General features: G+C 39.3%; 1 protein-coding gene across 11 annotated transcripts in view; it reads right to left on the reverse strand.

Moving 5' to 3' along the window:
* The window catches only part of LOC135475487 (rap1 GTPase-activating protein 1-like), a 193,720-nt gene that overhangs the window by 44,193 nt on the left and 126,907 nt on the right, over positions 1-22,620 (reverse strand). The window contains exon 1 of one of the 11 annotated variants that reach the window (XM_064755413.1): positions 19,584-19,808. The exons of 8 other annotated variants lie outside the window; for them this stretch is intronic. In XM_064755413.1, coding sequence (XP_064611483.1) covers positions 19,584-19,594 — 11 coding nt within the window. In that variant the 5' untranslated portion in view covers positions 19,595-19,808. Of the gene's footprint in view, positions 1-5,516; positions 5,596-7,924; positions 8,097-19,583; positions 19,809-22,620 lie in introns of those variants that run through there. 2 more of the 11 variants (XM_064755412.1, XM_064755414.1) reach the window with 2 other exon arrangements.

Consider the following 22,620-nt stretch of genomic DNA (forward strand, 5'->3'; position numbering starts at 1 on the left):
TGGATGCCACTGGTGGTGCTCTTTCCAGACAGCTAACTACATTTTATGGCTTGTTTAAACTGGGCGGAATTCTGTGAAGTGAAGCTTATTGGCCCACTGGCTGAGTGGGAATGGGGGGGGGGGGGGGGATAGGGCATCCCAATACAGGTATACCTAATTAAACCATGTTTATTATGTATACTCCAGTGGCTTTCTCACATAACAAATCGATGTGTGGGAAACCCACACTGAAGACAGGTATACCAAGATAGGCTTTCTAGAAATGGTAGACTGACATTTTCATCACTATGTAAATTTTATTTTCTGTCTTTCTTTCAAATTATGGTTCAAATCCAATTCAGGACAACATGCAGAGTGCATCTCAACTTGCGTTTATACATGTATATGAGAAATAAAGAGCAAAATTAAAATGTGTTATTAACTTAAAAAGCCTCCAATGAACAAATGAAAGGTAAATGAAAATCTAACAGTGTAGCAAGTGGGAAGCATTAAACCTTAAATGGCTTGTCCAAGAACAGCATTCACCTCCAACTTTAGAGGTATACTCCACACCCCTCCATTTTTTATACTTGGCCTCTCTCACTCTGAGAGATATAGAATGACCACTGTATTTTAACTTGGATAGCAGGGACTTAAAAGTGTTGTGTCTGGAAAAGGCCAAAAAATGGTCCACCAAGATGGTACCCAGCCTTCCACAGAGCCAATGCCCAGCACCCAATACTAGCCTCTTCAGATGGGTGATGTATGTGAGGTATCAGCCCAGATGATGTCCTTCACCCAGGGGACATGTCTAATTCCCCAGGGAAAGGGATGTGAGGATGTCAGTCAGACAGCACATCCAGCTGTTCAAAGATTCTCCACATCACCTTCACATTCCTCAGGGTCAGGCCAATTTGTCTTCCTTGCAACTATCCTTTCATTCACACTGCCTCACTATCTCCAATCTGACCCCCCCCCCCCCCCCACCACCCCCCACCCCGACCCCTCTTACTCAATAGAGCAAACAGAAGGGGTGGTAGGAAGAGCAATAAGGATTTACTCCAGCAGAATGCCCTGTACTAACAACTTCCCCTACAGGCTAATGCCATGTACTTACACAAGCAAAGTACCAGTGTCTAACATGAGCAGAAAACAGGAAAACAATGGGAATTTCTATGGATCAGAGTATCACTGACTTACAGAGTAAAACAAAAGTGTACTTCAGTACCATGGACTTATATAAGCAGAAATTATGGCCGTACATGATCAGAGTATCATGGACTTACAGAGAAAACAGAGCTGTACTTAAGTATCATGGATTTTAAGTTGAAAACTATGGACTTAAAGAATCAACATATCACAGCTAAGCATAATGGACTTAAATGGGCAGAGAACTATGGACTTAAATAAGCAGGGTGCCAGGGGGATTACATAAGTAGATAATCATAGACTTTTATAATCTGAGTATCATGGATTTACATGGATGGAGAAGTAGGGACATACATGATGGTTTGATTATCACGGTCAGAGTATCACTGATGGAAGCACTACATACTAGTATCAAAGACAGCATACTACTATATAGATCCAGACTCTCATGACACATCAAGTTTCCACCCAGATGTCAGCAGTTACAGCAGTGTACTGCGAACCTGAAGACCACAGATTCTGGATAATCCCACAAGCTGATACATTCAAACTGGCATAGCTCGGGGTGGGGGGGGTGGGGGGGTGGGGGGGGGGTGGGGGTGGTGGGGGGGGGGGGGTCAGATGAGATTAATCCACCTGAAGATTTACGTATCAGCCTAATGGTGTCTGTACAATCTAACAACAACTCTGCTAAGACTTCTTCACCCTGGGAAAATTATCGCAGACTGGAAGGTCAGGGATGCAGGCTGGCTAGTGTTAGGTCAATCAGCAAAGGTGACAAGTCACAAACAAACCCCTTCCTGACAAACAGTCTGAAAATAGAATCATTTCAGCAAATGTCTATTCTTCTAAATCCACTCAGCCAGAATAAATTCTATACTCAACATTATCACAGCAGCAGCAGAGAGGTGGTGTGTTGTGAGGGGATGGAGAGGCAGGTTAAAAGATAGGAGAAAACTGGGATACATTATATTTTTTATACTAACATTTTTTATCTAGCTCTTGACTTACATAAGCCAGAAATGCTTCTGGCGTTCACAGCTCTAACTCAAGCTCACGAATATTTATTATCCAGGGATTTGCTTAAACTCAGGGTTAACAACCTTCAATTGTGGCAATTTGATTTAATCTCTTATATACAAAACAGGCTGACAGTCTGTGTAGTTGCTCAGGCAGCTTCAAGTTTCAAACATGATGCAAGCCAACAATGCACCCAAAGCTGAAATCTCTAATAACTGGAAATTTAATTCAAACAAAACCTTTTTATCATAATAAACAGCTTTTCCCACAATTTCCAAACTACCACTTACATGTATAAACAAAAAAAGGCCTGTTCAGTTACTGATTATTATCAACAGTAGATTTCCTGATGATATGGAAAATGACCTGCCCCCCTCCCCCCAACCCCCAACATCCTCATAACTCAGAACAACTGAATCTTTGTAGAACACATAATCACAAGCACATGTAGTACGACATTCAAAGTACTCGGTCAGGGTTTTTGGGGAAAATAAAATGAAATCAATATGATATGACCTCATACTCACAAAAAATTTAATTTCAGATGTTTGAAAAAAAAAAACATTTTGGGGTTTTCCAATGAACAAAAAAAAACAAAAAAACTGAAGGCTATTGAGGTATGTGAAGTTGCTAATTATTGTCTTGTGCCCAGATTGTGGCCAGCTGTTTGAGCTTACTCCTGGAGGATTGTAGGGGACCTGTGGTGAAGCTGTGGGGACAGACAGCCTGTCTACAGAGGGTGACTCATCCACTACACTATATAAATTATCCACAGGGTTTTCTCACATTGTAATCTGTCACTGCTTTCAAAACCACACTGATAATGAGATGAGATTCGGTCTCCTGCTTCCCTTCCCTTGTACCTTGCCTCCCCACCATCTACTCCTTGCGAGCAGCCCCTACCCAAAAGTTATTGCAGAGTATGCAAGCCAAATTCCAATGCACCCTTTGATTTTTGTCCCTGTACTCAAAGGGAATGACTTCCCCGGGTAATTCAATATGCAGCAGGTACTCATCCGTTAATAATGATTGCAACGTGCTTATTTCAGGTCAGTTAGCAGTAGTGAGTCATGGATGCAGGTGACACAAAGTTGCCTCCCTTTTTACATATAACACCTGTAATACACACGCATACCTGCCCCTGCGTAACCTGAAGCTATCAGCCACTGATACTGTATTAGTCATCATGTTATTAATTATCAATATCATTTCTGTCTCAATATCTAGGGAGCGCTAATGAGTTCATCACAAGTGTCAAAACTATCGATCAAATGCTACCAACAATGTAATGACATGGTTTGAGGGGTTTTTTTAATGTCAGTCATGCGGTACCATCAAGATGTCCTGTTCCAAAAATAACACAACAAATCAGTACCTACCTTTACCTTGACAAAAATATTAACACTATTAACTGCCTACATCATATTAGTTTCTAATATGTCAGATCTCATTACGTGCCACAACAATAACCCAGATGCATACTGCAGTGTAAATTTTGCCCAGAAAAGCGAAATCAAACGATTGAGTCAGAAATGTGGAATGTACCTTTGCACAGAGCAACCTGTATAAGGTTTGCCAGATAGCAGTGCCAATATCCAAATCGACAATTAAGAACAGAGTATTGGTGCTATTTAGACATCCTGTTTTCTGCACTGTTAACAGCTGTCTGGACTAGGTAGGAATAAATAAAATTGGGGGTTATTCTGTTAAAATAAAATTATTGCCCAATAAAACGGGCTGCTTGAATACTTTCTTTTCACATTTCTGACTACACTCCAAGGCCAACAGAGGGCATACCGATTTCACAGATACTGTTGTCAGCAATTAGAATCGAAATGATAAACACCATACATTTTGCCATAAATCTTACATATTCATCAATAAGTTGCACTGTTTGCTTTTCTCAGCCAAGTAACTGAGAAATACTCATTTGCCATGTATGTTTCAACATTACTGATCCCACGTTTTTGCACTCAGCCTATACCTGCCCGGGCTGGATTCTAATCAGGGGAATACTCCCACCAGGGGCCACTAAACACAACCACCGTGTCCCATGGCTATATAATCTGTATCTCTCCCCAGGGTTTCCCTTAGCATTACAGTAACCACGGTGATAGATCAGTCTAGTTCCGCAGACTTGTGGATCGGAGCTGAGTCTTGCGACAACGACGACAACCTAAGGACAAGAGATGAGTCTATGCCCAGTTGTAATGAATACATCATATTAGCGTCCACACGAAGTGTCTCATTTCTATAGCATATCCTGAACCCTAACCTCACCAGTCATCACTCTTTAAATAAACTTTTAATAAACCTTTAAATGTAAAAGTTTAAATCCATTGATGTATTTTTTGTTAATTTGCATTTTAACACCATACTTCAACATTCCTGTCTACAGGTGGAGATAACCACAGTTTGGAAGTCTGAACTTCTGTATAATCATTCCTGACTCAAGAGTCAAAAAGGTATTATACTTTGTAATTTGTATATGACACATTGTTAATCCACTTATGTTTCATATTCCAGAACATAATTCATGAAATGGCATATCCTTATAATTTATATCATTTCATGAAAGGTCATACAATTTTATGTTATTCTTGGGGTTAATTTTAATTTCATATTCAATAAATTATTGCAGTCTTTGTTGTAGTCACCATATGCCAATTGAGCCCAAGAGGGTAAGGTTCTAATGCATGTGACCAGATTAAACAGTTCTACAAAGGGGTATACAGAATGGATTGCATGTACATGTACTTCACAGGGAGAACATACACACTCCAAGTAAAAGCTTGTTTATAACCTGATAACCTTTAGGAAAGTTATAGGCAGGTAAGGCCAATGCGACACTGGCACGCAAGTCACACAAGCAACTTGACATAAACAGGGTTACCTGGGTGTTATGGGAGAACTCGTTAGCCGATTAACGAGATACCTTCACCTGCAGTCACAAAATCAATTTACAAGCGGATTATTGTCCTCTTAAGGACATGGGATTCCCGACTGGGCAGTTTGACAAGTGATAAAAATGAAAATGAAACCATAGCTTTATTAGGGGAATGGAAAGGTTGTGAATTTTGTAGTGATAAAACCACATGTCCAATTCATGGTGTACTTGACTATAGACAAGGCTGGTCAAATTTTGATCAGTGATATGATATGTGTGAATAAAATCCAAAATCACATGACATCTTCACTTTCCTACAGCATGGTTCGGCTTTAGGCCATAATTATTCATTCAAATTCACCTTGAAGTTTAAACGTTCTTAAAAACCTTTGCCCCACCCTCACACCGGCGGAGCCCCTTTTGGAGCCCCTTCCCTAGTTCGTGTGGGCTGATTAAGATTAATGGAGCAGCCAGAAGTTACCTGGCAAATTGAGCAGGCGAGATGGACTGAAGCACCCAGGATCCTGCTGCTGATCTGCCGTTTGCTTGCGTCTGATTCCTGCTCAAACCCAGGCGACCTGTCATTCGGGCAATTTCGCTGTCTGGTCAGCTCCCGAGGAAAATCCAGTTCAAAGATATTGCAAGGAAAATACCTGTCCTTCAGACAGACTTTTCACTGATAATGTTAGTCTAAGGCTGCCACACTGCCCTACCCTATTCCTCCCCCTCAATTAGCTGAGGGTAGGCTTCAAGTACATGTCAGAGGATGGAATACAATCTGGGCCAATCAATACCCTGATAAGAAATGGTCCCAATCTAACCCTTCATGTATGGTTACTGCCAGAGATAAGAGACTAAACTCAGAAAATGTGAGCAAAGTTTCTAAATATACCTCTACCTCAGTGAAGAACATAAGCTGGTAACGCTGATAAGGCTTCCAATCAACTGTTCTGGTCATTTTCTAGGGGTTAGTTAACTACAGTACTGATAAAGTACATATCTATATGTGCATGATGTGTGTGTATATATATGTATATATATATATCCTTATGAAAAATAGATATATGTTCACGTAGGCTCATATCAATATATCTATTTGATACAAATCTGTCCGAGAAAAACCTCAGGGTATACATAAACTACTGATCAAGTGTATAAGTAGGTCTACATCTAAATTATATACATATTTCAGAGGTACATTTTGAGTACAAGTAAACCTAAGGGTATAAGTAATCCACTGATAATGTATAAGATATTTGCATCCATGTACAGCCTAAATGAACATTTAGCTGATTAGTCAATGGTTGTACACGACTCATTTTCAACGTAGTCAATGACATATATCTATACATATACATGTATCCTGGTTGTGAAAAAAAATTAAAAAAAGATAACCAATTTGTCTCATCAAATCAACACATTTCTGATATAGGACCAACTAAAAAATATACTCCAAAGTACTGTTTAAATATTAAATATCTACCTCATATTCTTTACCTTCTACTTTATTTACACACTTCCTGCTCTATTATGTGCTATATATAGTATCACTTTTCAGTATATGTACGTCACATGTCTGAATCACGGTGACATATCTACAGGATCCTGCTGGGTTTTCCACCTGGTAACAGGATTACACCAATCACAGTGAATGTACCCGGACAACCTAGCAACCAATAGAGCTATGCACAATACAGACAGGTTGAATAAATAAGTTTTATACAAAGTTTCTATAAGCTTTCAAACAACTCTTGGGCGTATATATCTGTATTTGATGAATACCGATGCTACTATAAAGATATACCCATAGGCGTGGTACACAGCCTACTATGTAAATATACTAGAAAGCAAAATTGCAAATTTGTCCACATTTTTTTGCATGTATGACACATCGAAACTTCCAGTCTACTACAACTGTACTGGTCATTATATACACAACAAGTTATTGGTAAGAAATGTTAGATCACATATTATTTCACCTGAAATTACACAAAACATGCCATTTTACAATGAATTCACAAACAACATTTTCAGAATTGAAGTTAAAAACAGCGAGACCATTTTGACGTGAAATTTCTGGCCCACCCCTTGGTCTTTCCAGGACCCACATATACAGCTATAGCTCACCTGTATTCCACATGCCAATGTTTACGATGTCAGAGTCAAAGGTCATGAATGAGCAATAAAGTCCAACTAATGGACAAAAAAGAATGTGATTCAATTATTCAGCAACGCGGTCATTGAGATAACATCAGAGGTCATGCCAATATGTACATGCGTGTCTGAGTAATGGCGCTGTTCATACCGACAAACAACTAGAGAGGTCAACTGGGCAGAAATTACCTAGACATGACCACAGCCACATGAATATTCATCCACATCAAAGAACAACCGATTCCCCTGTCACGCATGACTCTGAGTTCACGATCAACTGGTCAGAGAATTGCCTGTCACAAAGAATACATAGCATATAACTACACCTGCAGTTACATGTACCTATGGCAGACTTGGCCAAAATCTGATAATTAATACACACCTGAACACTGGCACAGTGCAACAGTACATAGTTATTAACCAACCCACAACACAAACAACCAAACACAAACAACCGAATACATACAGGTACATGGCCTCTTATACCATATTCCAGTGCCTTCTCGGTTTCATTCACTAGTTCTATACACTATCAAACAAAATGCCACTCAGACTCAATACAACATTTGTGGTTAGGATATACTTTCTCTGAACAATGTATCATTAAGGGAATTACTACAAGAAAATACAAAGATATATCCTTCAAAAAGGGGGTAAAAAAGGGGGTAAAAACTAAAACAACTATATTCTATAGAGTATAGTAATGATGAGTGTAGTACCTGTATTTAACCTTACCTCTTTTTCTTGATCAACATCATGATTTAGTTATTACAGCCAGGTAAAAAATCCAGGTAAAGACTCCATACACAAGCAGTAGGTGAGAACTTAGCCCGATCACCTGTACATATACATTCCTATAGTAATAATATAGTATAACACCAGGTGAGAGGGCAACCTGTTTATAGCCAGGTAGTTACATGTACGACTGATTCACACACACATGTTCACACAAACAGGAACTGAGTGATGTCCGGTCAGGATACAATATAGCTAATAGCCTGTCCCTCTATTATACTCCAGATCTGAATCAGACAGCTTTTCTACCTGTACAGGTAAATCCGTGTTCAGGTGTGTTCAGCGGTTGAGAACGCCCCCTTCTCAGGTAACACCGCTTTATCTCCACAGGTGATCTACATCTTCAACTTTCATAAAAAGAACCAGATTGTTTCATTTTGTCCTTTCACTTTCTTATGCATCACAAAGCCTGCATGTCCTCCTTCATTAATTATGCAGCTACTGTCTTCTGAGGAGTGCGCGTGCAGCTCTGTTTAAAGCCTCAGGCAAAATCTTTTCTATCTGCCTGTTTTTTTTTTTTACTCCACACACTTACGTTTAAAGCCAGGTAACAATACCGTGAAAGACACTATTACACAAATCAGTCTGACACACAAATAAACACGAAGTCTTACTGTTCCACGATTCTACTGGATATTCACACTCTGTCAGTCTTTGGGTCTTATCTCACTACACCTGTAACTGTTACATCCTCATTAGGGAGATAACGAGATAAATATTAATGCAAGCCGTGTGACAAAAGGCAGGTATGTCCAGCAACACCTTAGTGTAAAGCCTGAATGCAGCCACCTCATATCTACCTGCTAGCCAACAGAGTCCGGATTGTATACTGACCGAAGACTCCAGTCTGTCTAAGGATAATTAGTTATTCTGGCTTTATCTTCATCGCAGAGTCATACCTTGGCAGATTAGCAGGAATCCTCAGATAAAGGCCTTGTGTATTTAAACATCTTCACCATGCCCTGTCAACATTCAGGCTAACCTGCCTGGCTAAATATACCTGTCTCACCCAACAGCAATAATACCTGCCTGTACTATACACAGGTAAGCTTAGGGCATACCTTAACGAGATTCTCACCTGGCCACAGGCTTATCAGCTGCAGTGAAGGAATCTGATTAAAGCTAACTCATGCAGAAGGTAATCACCCTTATTTAATTCCACTGAACACAGTGTACACTGCCCGAGCCTCATAGAACGGGTTGTACAGTCGATATCATTGTACACTGCCCGAGCCTCATAGAACGGGTTGTACAGTTGATATCATTGTACACTGCCTGAGTTTCATAGAACAGGTTGTACAGTCGATATCACCGTACACTGCCTGAGCTTCATAGAACGGGCTGTACAGTCGATATCATTGTACACTGCCTGAGCCTCATAGAACGGGTTGTAAAGTCCATATCATGGTACACTGCCTGAGCCTCATAGAACGGGCTGTACAGTCGATATCATTGTACATTGCCTGTGCCTCATAGAACGGGTTGTAAAGTCCATATCATGGTAAACTGCCTGAGCCTCATAGAACGGGCTGTACAGTCAATATCATTGTACACTGCCCGAGCCTCATACAACGGGGTTGTAAAGTCATATCATAGTACACTGCCTGAGCCTCATAGAACAGGCTGTACAGTCGATATCATTGTAATCTGCCTGAGACTCATGGAATGGGCTGTATAATCGATATCATTGCACACTGCCTGACACTCTTCAGTGATGTAGAATGTATGCTAACAGACCAAATGATCACAACGACAAACCACTTGCTAACTATAAAAATAATAAATGATGCATTATTGTTAATAGTAATCGGTTTCATCACAGATTTGTTATATTCTTCTTTCAAAAAAGTACATTCTTATATATTTTCCCACAATCATCAAGGATTTTACATCCAAAAAAAAACAAAACAAAATAAAGGATCTCCAGCCAAACTAATGCACGAATAGGATATAATTTTGATTTACATGACAACCTTAAATTTATATGTTTTACTCAAACACTTTTTTGTTGCATTAGTGCTTTAACCTATGTATAATAATATGTATAATGTATTAGAACAGTTGCCTTGCAGAATTTTCTGAGTTCATGTTAGGAACAGTTCTGAGTTCAGAGTAGGAGCAGTTCTGAGTTCAGGTTAGGAACACTTCTGAGTTCAGCTTTGGAACCGTTCTGACTTCAGGTTAGGAACTGGTCTGAGTTCAGGATAGAGGCTGTTCTGAGTTCAGGTTAGGAATTGTTCTGAGTTCAGGATAGGAAAAGATTTGAGTTCAGGATAAGAACAGTTCTGAATTCAGGATAGGAACTGGTCTGAGTTCAGGTAAGGAACTGGTCTGAGTTCAGGGTAGGAGCTGACCCGTATTACTAACCCTGTATACAGTGCTGGATCTCTGGTATGCACATGTAGATATGGGAATCGCATACAAGCATTCCTTAAGTGTGGAATCCCTGCATGCACCTGTTCCTCATTCCAGTCCTGAGGAAAGCGGAGACTGTAAGAAACACTGGCAGTGTTACACAACTATGTGCTCCCCTGAGGATGTTGGGTACAAGTACACAACACTACACTGTAGACAATGATATTACAGTCACCAAGGTTTTCAGCTTTATATCATACACACAATAATACAAGGTTTGACAATAGTCATGAGCTTTAATTCACTCCAAAAATGTTCATAAAGTACTTATTTTACCTTAAAAGATCTATATTCAAATCCAGGATATTACTGAAGGTATATGTACAATGGTAAATGCACACTTTATAAAACATAAAGTTCTTTTTATGTAACATAGAGCGTCCGCTTCGGGACCAGTAGAGATCCAGGATCAACCCTTGATCGAGTCACACCTAAGACTTTAAAAGAGGAAGTTGTAACTTCCTCGCTTGGCGTTCAGCATGAAGGGGATAGTGCAACGACTGGTTGACCCGTATCAGTATAATGGCTCAGGTTGGGCGGCTTACTGGCCTTCAGTAAGTCGTCTCAGTGAAGCAGCACTAAATAAAAGAGCGGTGGAAATCCGTCCTGCAAGAAGGAGGCACATTACACGTACATGCACCCTAAGGATTCCTTCGTCGTCATATGACTGAAAAATTGTTGAGTATAACGTTATACCCCAAGCACTCACTCACTCTTTTTATGTACAAGGCAAATTCTTGAGCTCGGTAAATGTTAAAAGGTGTCTGTCATCAAGCCATATTATACTTCAAAAACCTATAGTTTATCAAATGATACACCCACCAACATTTCACACACCACAATCAATGTCTGTGTTATTTATGGTGGGATTAGCAGTTTACCTGTCCTTAACGATGTGAACTGACACCTGAGCCTTTCTCTCAGGTAAATCTAATCTCTTCTGTTGGCCAAAGGTGAAAAGGAACAGTTAGAGGGACAACAAACAACTTACACCCTGACAGTGGGAAACCCTCTCCTAATTGGGTCTTTAAACGCCCCCATGTCAAAGGATAGATAAGGTGACTGTACCTATGACAGGTGGTTGTTATTATACCCTGATTAGGGCACGACGAGGGTACACTAAGCTTGTGTCAGATAAGGTGAAGGGCTAAAGCAGTGCCTAGGTGTCATAATCCCATCCGGCGCTCTCACAAGTAGTGATTATAGGGGCCCCTTTAACAAAGAAAACTTCAAATCCTTTAACTCCAGTAGAACACTGGCTAATCCTTCATACTAACCATGGGGACACCTACCCCAATTCCTTCACCTTTTAGCATATGAAAGAGCAAATTTCAGAGCAATTTATGCACATTTTTACTTTGATTTTTGGAGACAAAACTGCCCTGGTGTTGGATTGGCCATTATAACAAATAGTATAATTTTGTCCGTCAACACAGAATAATGCCTTCAGAATATGGATGAATGCAAAAAGGTTGAAGAATAACTGTACTTTCATGCACTAGGTCATCAACAACTTCCACCTTATCTATGTTTTCTTTTTCTTTCTTACTGTTTCTAATGTTGTTTTACTGGCACATAAATCCTACTCTGGAATAGTTACAGAATATTTTGTCTTCTTGGAATCTGTAAAGAGGTCAATTTATTTTGATCACATTTTTATGCCACAGAATTCATCAAGAGTTTGATACTCTTATATAAGAGTATCAATTGTAGGTTACAGATAGCTATGTAGAGACAAAGGAAATTGTGTCAGATTGTAATTGGTATAAAGCACCTAATAACTTTACATAGTTGATGTATTCCTTCCACTTAACAGTTAGAGGGGTTTTTCTCACACAGCAACTAACTGCTTTCATCTCCAGCAATTTCTAGAGAAGCCCTCTCAACACCCAGTTCTGAGGCTTCCCTGTCTTTGTTATGTAACAATGCAAGCACCTAGTATTCCTATAAAGAAATTAATTCAGCTTGCACATAGTTCCATAAAATTTGACATTCAATGATAAAGACTGAAATTTCAGTCCAAATAAAGTGGTAACCTTCCAGAAGTTGAGGGATTTATATACGAGTGTCAGCAGACGCAATGTCAAATAGCAATATCATGACACACGTCAGGTTTTAAAAGAATTTACACAATATTTACCAACCCTTACCCAGAAACACTTTAATGCCATCACCACAAGTACCACTGGCGACAGAATGCTACTTTAAATTTAAAGATTTTGTCCGATTTGACATAAAACTTGTCTGCTGGTACAACTAATGGGAAAATGGTCACCACCAACTGGCCTTCAAAACACATCAGCCAAATCAATTCTTCCGAGAAGTCAGTCACTGGCAAGACAGTAAAGCTAGCCAGTTAATGGTGGCCCTATCTGAATTAGAAGACATTCCCCAGTCCTGAGCCACTTATGGGCTTCATTTCCATATTTTAATGCACTCCTCTCTCTTTGGTTTAGAGATAAAATTCTCTTGCATGATGGTAACCCATTTTACGACAATAATTCAGACGTCCAGCATTGGTGCTACTGATTCTGGGTATAATGTTGTGATAGCACAGTTACAGATTCTGGGCTTGAGATAAACCAAACAGTGTGCTTCCACTGATGGGTTGGTCACAGAAAATTCATATTTTAAAAATTCTGCTCCTTACCATCAATTTTGCTTTTGATTATATGACATTTTTATATTCCCTCCAAACGAGAAGTTTAGTAAATGCATAATTTACTATAGAATGTCATAATTTAGGCTACTGTAAGTGTTTTGAGTATGCACAACTCAAAGACTACAAGAGCGTAATTAACTGGTAAAGGGATCAATCACAAAGTGGAATCATAAATTCCTATCAAAATGATTTATTAAGATACATCAACATCTAAGTACAATGACAAAGATGAACCCACTTAAGGGAAATGTTAATGTTGGGGGCAGAAAAGTTGAAAATTGAGCTTCTTAAGCAATAATGACTCATCACTACCTGAAGCAAACCAACTAAGAATTCACTGTCCAAGAATAAATAAATCTGCTTTAAAAATTTAATGTACATGTAATAAATATTGATGTTGCTATCTCATAGAATGAAGTGTTCTTTTTCTGGTTCACCAAACTCGAGTTATTTTAATCCAGTAAGTCTGAAAGAAAAATAAGCTTAAATAAATCCAGCAAAAAAAATTCAGCATTTCTGCCAAAAAAAAAAATCAGAAGTTTCGTTAGGGTAGACATATGGAATTAAATTCCAACCATATGGAAGGCCAGAAAGACCACCCAACAGTCTTTCAACACAGCTGGACTGAAAATATGGCATCTTTGCAGATTCAATCTTGGGAATGGTAATTCAATACATGGAAAGAAAATAATTAGATGAATGAAAATATTAGGAAGAAGTTGTGGCTGGAAAATGTTTCCTAATGCAACAAGTTTTCAATGTTTCTTTTTTGCTCTCTATCTTTTTATTCCCATGTTGTCTCCATCAGCCATTTTTGTAGTGACAGCTAGGCCATGGAATCAAGTTTTAGACAGAAGAGAGCTAAAGATGGGTCTCAGGCTTTACCTATCACTGATCACTGGTGTAACCTTTACAGGAAGATATTTCCGTTCCATTTACACAAGTTTTTCTACAGGCGGGCATGGGATCTATCCAAAGAAACACCCTAGCTGAAAGTCTCAACCTATTTTTACATATCGCTCCCCTGAGAATGTCTACCAAATTCCAAGTGGTTCACATTAAAGACAAGTCTTGGCGAAAAACCTTCTGCTGGGATTAGGAGTTGGGCCACAATGGTTGTTTTCAAGGAACTCCTGTGATGCTCAGATAATGGATTGGGGAGAAAATCCCATAAATTCCAAAACCTTTCTGCTGTAGAACATTAACCAGAACATGGCAATGAGAACAATTATGCTTAAATATAGGAGAATCAACAGAAATGCCTACACAGAATTTTACGGTAGCTTAGAGTTATCTGAAAATGTCAGATAATTTTAAAATGAAACAGCATACCACTGATATGAAACAAAGCAAGGTAAAAACAAAAAGACAAATAATCTGTTCTACCATTTCTGAGTGCTCACTGACATATCAGTAGTAGAGCTTGATCCAAAGAGTTCTTTGTCACCTGATCAAGCTACAGCAGAAGCGAACAATAATGCAGAGTAGAATTTATGAAGATCACCTGTGTACAAGAATCCTTGCTATCCCATTTTGTGGTTAACCTGACCAAAATACAAGACTTCCTACCCATAAATCAGCCCTCAGAAGATCCTCATGGTTATCTGATAGGCTTTAACCACGTCCCCCTAAAAGAGTTATTAATAAGCCGTTTAATGGTGTATTATCAGGAACCATGGGAAAATGCTCAGATGAGCTTCACTTAAAACACTAAACAACAAGAGACAAGAAATCTAGGACAGGTGTCATTATGTCATTAAGATGTCAATATGCGAGTGAACATGTGTTTTTCTAGAGACGTTGAGCTGACAACTGACCCCCACAGGGGTGTGAACAAGACCCATGCAGAGTTAGGACAATTATGACAGGCTTCTGTCTACATGCCAACACTTGTGATCTCCCCACAAAAATGTTAACACAAGGCTGGGGACAAACTGCAGGCTCAAGACTGCCACTAATCCGATCCCATGCTTCACACCTTTCTGTATAAACCTGAAAACTGGCAATACCTGTGACTTGGCACATGATCGTCATGATCGCATAATCATCGACAACAGTTCTGAGCTAGAAATAGACAGGCAGCATGAAAAAAAGTTTGCACGAAAACACAAATCTGTCAAGAAACCAAGCCTCACCTTTAAGTGAACACCTCTGTCAGCTTCAAATCTGCATTGTGCATAAATCTGCTTCACTCTGGTGCACTGGCAACACTATCCCATTTCATGTTTTGACTATACCATTCTGAGGGAAATGGGAGTGGAGAGAAAATTGCTCAGCAGAATTACACTCCACCATGTCAGTGCATTACCTCATAATGTGAACATAGTATTTCGAGAGTTCCTAGTCACTCCAACTCTCGTAATTCATTCAGACATCTGTCACACTTACAGTGCCATTTTTTATGCAATCAAGTGCTTTGGAAAAAAATTTTCAATGAAGTTAAAGTCTTCTTCCAGGGAAAGACCAGAGGGTGCCGACATGTCCACAAACACAAAATGGGTTCCTCACAAGAATCGGATACAAAAAAACACTGTCTAAATTAGCCAAATATCACAACCTTCTTGAAGATGTGGAGATGCTACCAATACACATGGCCACAAGAGGATGAGCTGAGCAAGATAATGCACAACATCTGTTGGAAAATTTTTTTCCTTTACCCGCCTCTGTAATTTGACCCTTCTACAGCTAACAAAGGTCATAAGTAAACACAAAGTGGCAGAACCAATGCATGGAATGACAAACACGAGAAATGTCGCACCTCCCCATTGCGGAAACCTGAATGAAAAAATTAAGGCAGACAGCGGATCGGGGCATAAAACAGAGTTATTGTTACTAAGATGCACAGATTTGGTGCCCGTGAACAAGCAATCCCATCAAACAAGCCACAGATGGCCAGGAAAGAGGTAGCACATGGGTATTTTGAAACATATCACTGGATTACAGTCAATAAATCTCAGGAATCCAATCAGCCTGATCCAGCAGAAAGTGGACCAACCAGCTATGCTTTGAGGCCACTCCAACCGTATTACTTCAAATGTGTCTCTATATTAAAGCCTCTGGAGGGTCATATAAAGGTAATAAAATGATAGTTGCTGTTGCTTCCTTGATAGGGCCTACTGAAACATAAGGAGATGACAGGTGCATTGAGTGCTCAAGTCACTCTACCATCTACAGTGCATGCAATGTCTCATTACACTTCAGAAATATGCCCAGACAGTGTTGAGCATCATCTATCAACAGCAGGGGCAAGTTGAAAACATCCACAAAAAACTCCAATGCTTTGGATATGCAAGAGCAGATTGTTATCATTCCACCAAACCTTTTTCCTCCTTCCTCTGAAGATTGTGGGAAGAAGGTGTACTGGATTGATGAGCTATATGCTGGGCTAGTCTTCATCAGTATGTCAGCTATGTCTTCACAGTTTTATCCTGCACCATCTCTTGGGATGGAAACGCGAGGCACGACAAATGACCACGACCTTTCTCCACGACTACGAAACATCGACGAAGAAACAAAACGTGTCAGGGGGCCATCCTCATCTTTCTTCCAGTCTCTTAAACTCTGAACCACCCTTTGCGCTCTTCATGGGAGGTCGATGGTAAGAGACTTCTTTTTTGAAAGTCACTTTGGAGCAGGCCCATTGTTGTTTCTTGGACGAAATGCCAGCAGAGTAAAGCAGCAGAGAGCAAAACAGATGACAACACACCAGGGTGTCTGGCTTGGTTACTTTAGACCCCGAGAGAACCTACGCCATAATACAGCCTAGCTACTGGTATCATATGTATATTTATGATACATATAGTTTAAGAAAATATATACTATTTAAGTAAAAAGATACACTATATCTAAGTCTTACAATATATATGCAATGACATCAGGTCATCAGTAAAATAAAAATTTTACAGAGGCAAAGACATTTATACATGTATGTATGATATGCAAACTAATCCATGTCAAATGCAGAACACACTCTTTTTTATATGTTTATCTTTCAAAAACTCTTTTTTATATGTTTATCTTTCAAAACCACAATACCTACTTTTGACTTGGACTTAAATTTCAAAGGAATTTTGAAAGGTCTCCCAACCATCATATAAGACAATGCCAGTCTGAACAAATTCACACATAAAAAATTCTGCGAAAACAACTAATGTGGACAAATAAAACAAACAAGCTGTGAAAATAAGATTGAAAGTTCAATGACTGTTACAGAAACAATGAAACTATTTCTCTTGAGCACCAAAAAAAACCAACAATCAATTACTATCAGGTTCCCAGTGCAGCAACAGACCTATGGCTATACAGATAAATTTATTCATCTGCTCGTAAAGATATGTCCACTCCCCAGCTGTTAATCAACTGTTATTTAGAAGAAAAAGCAGGCCTGTGTAAGATTATCTCACCGGTGTAATAGTCTGGCTTAGATGAGGCCTGTGAGAAATCCCCTTCCACCATTAAGCAGAGCCATTTCAAGAAGGTCACGTGTGCCCTCTGGTTCCTCTTTTAACCTCCCATGTTGTTGTTGTTGTCAATTTCCATTGCCACACTGGGAGTCTGCTTTCAATTAGGTGTCTGTACTATACTGGTACAATCGTCATGGATAAAAACTGTAACTTAACTGCTACTAGGACATGTGTTTTGTTTTTCTACTGAAGAAACCAACATACTCCACAGGTCATATCTGTCCCCTTTATCTTTTTATTAAATTTAAATTAAAAAACCAATAAATCTTCATTATTTTTAATATTATCTATAAAACCACACTATTTTTTCTTTCCAACAGAATCATAATCTGGCATTATATTACATGTATTTGGGTTAATTTTTTAAAATCAACTTCCATGTTCTAATTTCTAATGATTTATATATAAAGATATATTTGACGTAAGTATTTAAATGAGCTAGGGGGGAAAATTAAGCATTAGAAAATGACATCATCAGTCACAATGGTACGGTGAATAAATGATCAATCCACAATTTAGAAGTTTTAAGCCCACAAGCTTTACACCTTATGCTTATACTGTTGACAAGTCCGCATGTATATGATGACTAAAATAGTCCTGCCAACTCATTAGCTATTTACAGATCTCTCTCTCAGTCGTCACATCTCAGCAGGAAAACAGTACCTTGTTTTACCAGTGATTTACGATGAAGCGTGCAACCTCATGGCAGAACATTGGTAGCGAGACGGGGGTTCGAGGAAACATAAAGGTAGAAAAGTAGGAAAAAACCTCGCTTATACAAATCCTAAGGTAAATACACTAAGTCTGAGAATAGAAAAACCAGGCCTTACTTGTTACCAGTCCATGTGTGAAATCTCTTAGTATGGACCCAAAACATGGTTGAGTACATCAATACTAAAACATATTCTCTGCTTTTTCTCATCTAAAATCTGTATTTCCTTCAACACCTATTGAACCACTAAAAAAAATAACACACACATACAAAAAAAAAAATGACAAAAAAAAAAGAGGAGAGAGTAAAAGAAACGAAGCTGATACTAGACAGTTACGCTATCCATAAACCGTCATGGCAGGCTGGAACTAACGCTCACCTTATGCAGACATTATGACAAGAACTTTGAACTTAGGTCATTTAAAACCGTTCTGAGGCTACATATCTCTACAGTGATGCATGGGCCTCTGGCTGGCTCAACTCCTTAACATAGGTCACAGTACTTGTTTCATAACTAATTAGACTAAAGTGTGCGTATCCAGGCGACACCGAACTAATCTGTAGAAAGTAAATACATAATGACACACTGACTGCTGCTCTCAGAACAGAAACAGCAGATCCAGCCTCTAATATACCCATGTGAAGTACTCAGTCGCTGTAAGCAATGTTTTAATGCAACATTACAATTACACACAAATTGTAGACTGCGGGCTGATTTACACATAAACCTGGATGTGATGGATAAACCATGTAGAACAGTTTCCTGTCGAAATATCAAAAAAATCAAGAATCCAATGACATTTTTTTTTCTCTCTCTCTCTCTTTCTTTCTAAAATTTGAAGACCAGAAGTTTACTGCTACAAGAAGAAACAAAATATCCATTAATACTTCATCACTGAAGTATTACACCGCTTCAAGTGAAGTCATCCAATGAGCAAAATAAAAACTGATGAAGCCTGAAGGGCTATAAGTACATGCAGACATTCTCTACAGAACACAAGTGTTACAGAAAAATTACAGACATGCTGTAAGAGTACTGTCTGACATAACTTAAATGCTTAAATGGGTGAGAGCACTGGAAACAAACTTACTGAGTATCTGAAGCTGAGGGTTCTAAGATAACAATGTCAACACACTGTCCTAAGAAAGAACGCAAATTACAACACATCTACAGCACACCCACAAACACAGTAGTTTCCCTTAAGTGCAAAGTTTGGAAACTGACTCACATTTAAGCCAACAGTGATGAATGTACACAAGACTTTTAAACCACACACATTACTGAACAGTACTGTTTGGAAGATGTCAACAAAACACCAAACGAAGAGTCAACAAAGAAAACCATACCTGGTTACCATGGAAATTCTCAATGTAATGTTCAGGGATTCCGAGGTAATCACATATCTGCCTATCAATGACAACGCTGTTTACCAAGGGTAATATCCAAGTTCTCACAACAACTGGATCTGTTGTGGCGATGCATGAGCGGGATATGATTTAAACTGTAGGGAAGTGAGTATGGGTAAACAGTATGACTGTTCCTCCAGCCTGTGCTACTGACTAAGATCTGAACTCTGTGGCTAGTCCGCCAATGTTAGCAGGATGCTGGGTGATCCAGCCAAGCAGGCCCAGTGAGTGAGAAGTAACACTCAAGCCTACACACTCACTCAGGCAAGAGCATCATGGGCTGCTGAAGCAAATACCTTAGGTCTCACTCTCTCAAACCCTAGTTTACTGGCTCTGTCTCTCCCACTCTTAGCTAGACAGTCCTCAGGCCCCAGTGGGGTACCCAGGGTTCAGCTCCAAACCAGATGTACATGTGTTCCCAAGTTGTAACAGGCTTTCACTACTTCCACTACTCCTTTAATGTTTAACACACAGCCTCCCAGAGGATTTGGGCTATTCAACCAAAAAAACATGGGCAGTGGGAGGGTGGTATTATAAGTAACACACCATGTGTGCAGAAAGCTTTATAACCAATACTGACCCTCCTATAAAGGGGTTTTACAGTTTTGTTTTCTTCTCCCTGATGTCCCTTAGTATGCTCTTACCATTCACCGCCCCCATCACTCCATCCTCCTTTTAGTGACATATTCCCAGACTCAGTAGCATATGGTGGCTCACTGACTGGACAGGGGGTAAAGTATTGACAGTTGTTTCCAGATTAAATAGAGTTTAGTCACTGTCAGAGATAAACATCTCTGGCCAAGCCAGATCTGACTCTATGAACTGATAACTCCATCTAACATAGCCATAAAAAAAGTGTACATGACACTGATATCACTATATACATACACTTGTGATATATGATTAGAGGCTGTGCATCTACAGTGTAAATGTAACTGTAAGCATTAGTCCCTCGAAATCTCACACTGGTGATCAAAATGTTGACACTTTCAACCTGGGAAAATTTTGCTTCTCATTATTTATCTCTATGGTTAAAGATAATAAATTATACTTTTAGGTCCCCCCTAAAGATGTTTATGTAATCCATAGCAAACACTTTGTTAATGGGTAACGGAAATCAATTCACAAGTTGGCACGTTGGTGTAATTTTAATGAGAACAAATCCAGTTATGAGTCATGTTGTTCATGACCCAAATTTAATATCGCCATTTTTTTCCAACATTGAACTTTAAAATACACATCTACTGTTAAACGAAAACACTTTAAGAAAAATGTTCACGACGTAAAGTACCTGCAAAATCACTAAGATAAAAGGAACATGGACAACCAGTTATACTGGTGGCACCTGAGTACTTGAACCACTTGTGTAAATAGCCAATACAAGAGATGGTTTCGCCAAGTTTGGCAAAAGATCCAGACCTGGTAGGCATGGGAGTGACTGAGAGCAAGACCAGGAGAGAGCTTGTTACTGACTTGTGTTTTAACCCTGAGTGATCACTGGGGCAAAATGTCAAAGCAGTTTTCCTAATTAGACCAAGTAGCCTTAATCCTGTAATTACCATCAGACTAGGTTATATCCCTCTTGGGAAGGACTTGGCTGGTGATGAGGCTGTGTACTGTAAGACAAGGTGGGAGGGACAAGCAGAGGTATTTAAGATAAATCACACTTAACTTGACCCCTAAGGTTGGTTGGTGAGGGTATCAGGTGTACCCAGTCACAGTCTCCCTTGGGATACAGGAGAAGTCTCCCCAAGGGGGTTCTGTTTACATATTCACCCCTCCCTTAGTGGTAAAGTACACCAACCATCAAGGACACCATGACCAACTGGATCAAGTCTGGCAGGGTGGCATGTAAAGTGCTGGTACAGCCAGCCTGAACATACAGCCTCAAGTGGTTGGCTCTGGAATGTTCGGGTACAGTGTAGGTCAAAAACAGGCAATGACATCAGCAAAAAGTGGCAGAGCTTAAAGGCTACAGAACCATGTTAGAGCACATACCTACCAACATGAAAAGCAGTTTTTCTCTAACAATCTCCTATGATCTGGGGAGGGCCAAACAATGCAAGCCTATCACTGAAGTTTCTGGAACTTGTTTTAGATGAACACAGACGGAGCTAGGCAGCTACATAAATGCATCAAAGTAATGGATGCCTGCAATTTTAGTTCAAAAATGCTATATAGGCAAAGATTAACTGCTCTTTTCCGAATTGTTCCAGATATGATATTGCTCTTGCTCATTGGCAGGACTGTCAGAAAAGGTTGTGAGTAAGTTGGTTTATAGTGAAAAGCTACAAGGTTTTTTGAGCATATTTCACCCAAATTCACCTCTAACCATTCCCTTTCCTTAGCCATTGCACGCTTGGCAGTTGGTCTAAAACCGAAAATCAAAATTGTACACTGCTGTTGTATAACTTCCGAGTAAGCATAGAAAAGGAAAAGAAAACCATTATTCCTATTCCAGACTATACATATAACAAATACCATAACAAATCTGAGCAGGGTAGGGACAACATAGTAACTGCAAGCGCATCAACTGCATCTAAACCATCTGTTGTTGAGGTTCAGTTAGTGCCATAAACGTACCTCTGTTTATTTTAGTATTATGGCAATCTAGAGGAGACTTGTATGGCTCGGAAAACACAAATGACAGGATTAACTAACTTAAACTACATATAATTCCATTTTAAAATACACATTGCAGTCTGAATGTCTTTCAAAACTCACATATTTGAGCATTCAAACTAGTCCTGTTAATCGGCAGTATGCACCCTACTCTAATCCTAAAGGTTCTGTTATCATCTGAACAATGCCAGTGAGCATTAATGGACAAATGTTTCACCTGCACAATTTGCACAGTAATTTGTCACCAATACACTACATGCTATAGGCAGAAACGTACACTTCAAATTTAGTAAATGTGAAACGATTAAGTTCCCTACTTTCCTGCCTTTCCTTCGGGAAATCATATCATTGGTGA

This window comes from Liolophura sinensis, chromosome 9, assembly GCF_032854445.1.
Source record: "Liolophura sinensis isolate JHLJ2023 chromosome 9, CUHK_Ljap_v2, whole genome shotgun sequence".
Lineage (NCBI taxonomy): Eukaryota > Metazoa > Mollusca > Polyplacophora > Chitonida > Chitonidae > Liolophura > Liolophura sinensis.